The sequence below is a fragment of the Thamnophis sirtalis genome, unplaced genomic scaffold (genome assembly GCF_051295495.1).
Source record: "Thamnophis sirtalis isolate CommonGarterSnake01/CBP01778 unplaced genomic scaffold, rThaSir2_p1.2 scaffold_1, whole genome shotgun sequence".
Classification (NCBI taxonomy): Eukaryota; Metazoa; Chordata; class Lepidosauria; order Squamata; family Natricidae; genus Thamnophis; species Thamnophis sirtalis.
The window spans coordinates 21,378,262-21,382,900 of record NW_028261381.1 but is presented as its reverse complement, the minus strand read 5'-3'; the positions used below and the strand labels follow the sequence as shown (position 1 = coordinate 21,382,900).

Here is a 4,639-nt window from a genome sequence, read left to right as displayed (position 1 = left end):
AAAAAGGAACGGGAGAAGAAGAATGATAAACAGCCTATTGCATTTCCTTGTTTTAAATCAGCAGCGGGGTTGATTTTTTGCAAATACACGCATCCCTAAAACGGGGGTTCTGGGGGGGGTGTGTGTTACAGACACAGAGAGAGATGGGGGGGGAGAGAGAGGAAGAGAAAGGGGAGGAAGAGGAGGAGAAAGGTGGCAGGGGGCTGCGGCGGTCCGGCTGAGCGCCTGCATTGCCTCGCGGGGATCCTAGGTGTCGCTGTTGTCCACCTTTGCGCTGCAGCTCGGCGTGTCTCGGGGAGCACGTGACCGGCGGGGAGGTCGCGGCTCCCGGGCCGTTTTCGAATCTCATTGGCTCGCCCGTCATGTGGTCGTGCGGAGGCATCCACAATTACACCGGGAATGTTTTCGTAGAGATGTCAGCCTACAAAGGAGACCCTCTCTCGCCTTCCCATCCCTCCCCAAAATGTCCTTTCCCAACAGCTCTCCTGCCGCCAACACCTTCCTAGTCGACTCCCTGATCAGCGCCTGCAGGAGCGATAGCTTTTATTCCAACGGCGCCAGCATGTACATGCCGCCGAGCACAGACCTTGGCACCTACGGGATGCAAACCTGTGGACTCCTACCGTCCCTGGCCAAGAGAGAAGTCAATCATCAAGCCATGGGCATGAACGTCCATCCCTACATCCCTCCGGTAGACAATTGGACAGAGCCCAACAGGCCGTGCCGAATAGAACAACCTGTTACCCAGCAGGTGCCCACTTGTTCCTTTGCTGCCAATATTAAGGAAGAGACCAACTGCTGCATGTATTCGGACAAGAGGTCCAAGTTGGCCGCCTCTTCCGACGTTCCTTCCTACCAGAGGTTGGTCTCTGACTCGTGCCCCATTGACAACCCCGAGGTCCCAGTCCCAGGGTATTTCAGGCTGAGCCAGACCTACGCCGGGGGAAAAGCCCAAGAGTACCACAGCAGCCCTGAAGCCAGCTCCACGCTCATGCTCCAGTTAAACCCGCGCGGCGCTTCCAAACCGCAGGTCGCCTCGCAAGCGCCGATGGAGAAGAAAATGAATGAAAACCCCAGCGCCAACGCCAACGCCAACGCCCCCGGCCACAGTAGCGGCAGCGGCGGCCACCAGCACCAACACCCGCCGGAGAACTCCGCCAAAGCCTCCCCCCAAGTGGAAAGTCCCGAGTCTAAGTCCACGCTGCCGGACGAGCGGAGCTGCCTGGCCGAAGCCGCCGTCTCCAGCCCAGAAAGCCCAGGGAAAGAGAGCAAAGGTCGGTATTGGTTTGCCAAGTTGGGAACGTCCGTAAATGCGAGGAAAAGGCTGCCACCGTTGCTCAGCAGGAAAGACGCTCTTTCCCTCCCTCCCTCCCTTCCGCGTCCCGTCCTGTCCTCACTCGCCCCTCTTCCCCTCGGTTGGGTACTCCAGGTGGTTAGACGCCCAGGGAAAGCGGGAGCAGCTAGGGGCTCCCTGCCATCACTCTCCTGCTTCTCTTCTTCCTGGCTCTGGAACTTGCTTTTTGCCCCTTGGTTGGGCTGGGCGTCCAAACAGGACATTCCAAGAATTGTGAAATTCCAAAGAATTGTCTATCCAGCATCCCCAGCCTCCACCCCAGTCCCACTAAGACCCAAGCTTTCCTCTGTGGGTTTTCATTAACCCAACTGGGGTACAGGCACTTCAAAATAAGAGTATTCCTCTTCCAGAGGCGCAGGACCAGATAAAAGTTTGAAAGAGGGAGGCAGTTAGAAACAACCTTTAAAAAAAAAAAGACTAAACTAGGATGTCCACTATTTGAATCCAGTTTAAATCTCCAACCGCTGATTATAGTTTGGAGGAGATAATTTTATGAAATCCTTGAAATAAAGGTGCTCCGTTCCTTATTCTTTAAAAGGAATGGGTGGCGAGCCACAGGAGATTTCATCCCCCGGAGGGGTGGAGGGACAATAAGCCCCCACCCACCAATAATTTTGCAGCCGCTGGTGAGCATTTGATCTTACTGTGTACATTTGAAATAAAGGACAACAACGGGCATTTACACACAGATGAAAGATAAATTCTGCATCTGACGTGAGGATGGAGTGTGGAGAATTCTTAAAATGAAATACATATACAGTTTGGTATTCATTGTTCAAACTTCGGGGTTAAACTGAGAGTTTAAAACATCCCTTCTTTAATATTCAAGGGCAGGAGAGTTATAGGTGAGGCCCTTTTGAAATGAGGGAGATCAGAGGGTTTTTAAACTTGGGCTTCCGTCCAATGTTTTGGTTAAGTCTAAGTCTTTATTTATTGATTTGGTCTAAATGGGTGTTTTACAGGACATGGGCTGATTGTAAAAGTCACACCCATTAAGGTAGCATTGTTGACAAGGCGGCAGGATTGAAACAGTCCCCATGAAAGGGTTGTAGTTGAACCAAAATGTGCCAGAGTGTGTAGATATTCTCGTGCCATCACCTAATTCTCACAATACTGTCTGTCTATTTACCCATGTTGTATGGTGGTATTATTATTATTATTATTATTATTATTATTATTATTATCATCATCATCATCATCATCATCATCATCGTCATCATCGTCATCATCACCATCCTTATTGCCTTTGCTAACCTCTCTTGCTGTGAGAGATGATGATGATGATGATGATGATGATGATGATGATGATGATGGTTACTTTGTTGCTTTGCATGTACCCTGAGAGTTTCAGCGCAGGAGACAAATTCCTTGTGTGCCTAATCTCAGTCGTCCAAATAAAGTATTCTATATTCTAGTATATATTCTATATGCCCTAAAGAATATATCTGAACAGTCCCTATCATGGTAAATTGTGTATTGCTGGCATTAAAAAAAAAGCCAATGTGGAAAAAATGTTTTGTTTTTTTTTTAAATCACACTACTTCCTGAATTAATGATGACACCTAGCTGGCAATGTTTCATAGCCACAAGGGAAAAAAAGGCATCCTTTCTATCAGACACAATGGAAATGGGTTCATGGCCAAGGCTATAGTATAAGAGACTGAGGTCCTTTCTTTTCTGTTTTGTTTTGTCTTGTCTTCCTCCCCCTCCCACTTCCTTCTCCCTTCGATTTCACTAGAGGAAGCCAAGTCTGATACTCCAACCAGCAATTGGTTAACAGCAAAGAGTGGCAGAAAGAAGAGATGCCCTTACACTAAACACCAAACACTGGAATTAGAGAAAGAATTCTTGTTCAATATGTATCTCACCCGAGAGCGCCGCCTAGAGATCAGTAAGAGCGTAAACCTCACTGACAGACAGGTCAAGATCTGGTTCCAAAACCGCAGAATGAAACTCAAGAAGATGAGTAGGGAGAACCGAATCCGAGAACTGACTGCTAATCTGACCTTCTCTTAAACTGCACAACCTGGGCTGGCCATCATGCTGTTGCCATTGGTTGCCCCATGATTAAGAAAGACTAGCCCAGGTGGGTGAGTGGGTGGGAGGGTGGGTGGGTAGCGGTGAAGGGTACATGCCTTCGTGTTCCATTTTTTGAAATTTCTGATATAATGTGTCCTTTTGTTATTATTTTTAGTGGTGCAAATGTCCATGTATATTCCTATGATATGTCTTTCTCTCTGACTCTCTCTGTCTCTCTCTCTGTTTCTGTCTCTCTGTCTCTCTCTCTCTCTTTCTTTCTTTCTCTCTCTGTCTCTCTTGGGTTCACATGTATAGTTTATTTGTTTTTCTTCATCGTAATGCAGGGTAAACTCTGATTGATCCTTATAACTTGGTCTTAACTTATTAGAGCTGTTGACTAATTCCGACAATGTACTTTTTTATGTTTTTAACTAAACAAGGGGTATTTATGTGGGGGTTACTACATGGGCCATAACATTTGGAATATATGCAACAGTTTAACAATAATTGAATAAAATAAATTAATCAATGTGCTTCCTGGAGTTGGGGAGCGAAAGAAAGGACAAGCAAGCACATTTGATGATGTAAAATCTCCATCTCCATCCTTCCATGTGTTGGGTTTGTGCTGCCCATCAAGGTCTCTTCCATCCACAGCTATGGACGTATTCTTTCTCGCTCTCATCGTGGTGCATAACGTGGAATCGTGGTCTTTACAAGCAATATGTCTCCTTTTTGTGCATGTCTTATTTGCATGTATAATGCAATAAATTCTGTAAAGTTATTGAGTTCTATTCGTCTTTCCAGAAAATCTGAGCAGCAAAGAATTGGCTGGATCCCTTCCTGCGGGCCTGGGAAAAGACAAGCATGCAGGAAAGGGAAGCTGTTGGTCACTGATTGCTTCCCATTTTCTTCTTCCCCCTTCTCTTTCTTTTCTGGGGACTGACGGTTAAGTGTAAGATCAAATGCAATGGCTAAGCGCAGGTTGCAATGTGGCCGGGAACCTTTCAGGATTGACAAAATCTTTGACTTAAGGCCGACACAAGCCACCTTCCCACAATTACATGGTCAGTGGCTTTAAAAACAAGCAAAGCCGAAACCTCAAACCAAATTCAGGCAATCTTTGGAGCAGGATAAACAAGATATTTTGTAAATATTAGACATGGGCAATCTAGCAGGCAAGGGAAACTTAAGTGAAGCCTCCCACGCATTGTGCTTTATTTGCTTTGTGTTTGTGTGTGCGCGTGCGTGTGTGTGTGCGTGTGTGTG

The 4,639-nt window shown here is 46.8% G+C and overlaps 1 protein-coding gene across 2 annotated transcripts; it reads left to right on the top strand.

The window, feature by feature from the left end:
• Window positions 1-456: 456 nt before the first annotated feature.
• On the top strand, window positions 457-3,370 carry HOXD10 (homeobox D10). 2 transcript variants are annotated; one of them, XM_087708659.1, is made up of 3 exons: window positions 457-1,084; window positions 1,151-1,274; window positions 3,093-3,370. In XM_087708659.1, exons 1-3 carry the CDS (start codon window positions 464-466, stop codon window positions 3,368-3,370), a joined length of 1,023 nt encoding a protein of 340 aa, XP_087564785.1. In that variant the 5' UTR covers window positions 457-463. The 2 variants fall into 2 exon arrangements, with proteins under 2 accessions (XP_087564785.1, XP_087564782.1); XM_087708656.1 differs by having other exon boundaries at window positions 457-1,274.
• Window positions 3,371-4,639: the final 1,269 nt, after the last annotated feature.

Excerpts from the sequence above, each read along its gene's own strand:
- HOXD10 (XM_087708656.1), top strand. The coding sequence starts at position 464 with ATGTCCTTTCCCAACAGCTCTCCTGCCGCCAACACCTTCCTAGTCGAC. Across the intron at positions 1,275-3,092 it reads CCCAGGGAAAGAGAGCAAAG|AGGAAGCCAAGTCTGATACT; the intron begins GTCGGTATTGGT and ends CGATTTCACTAG.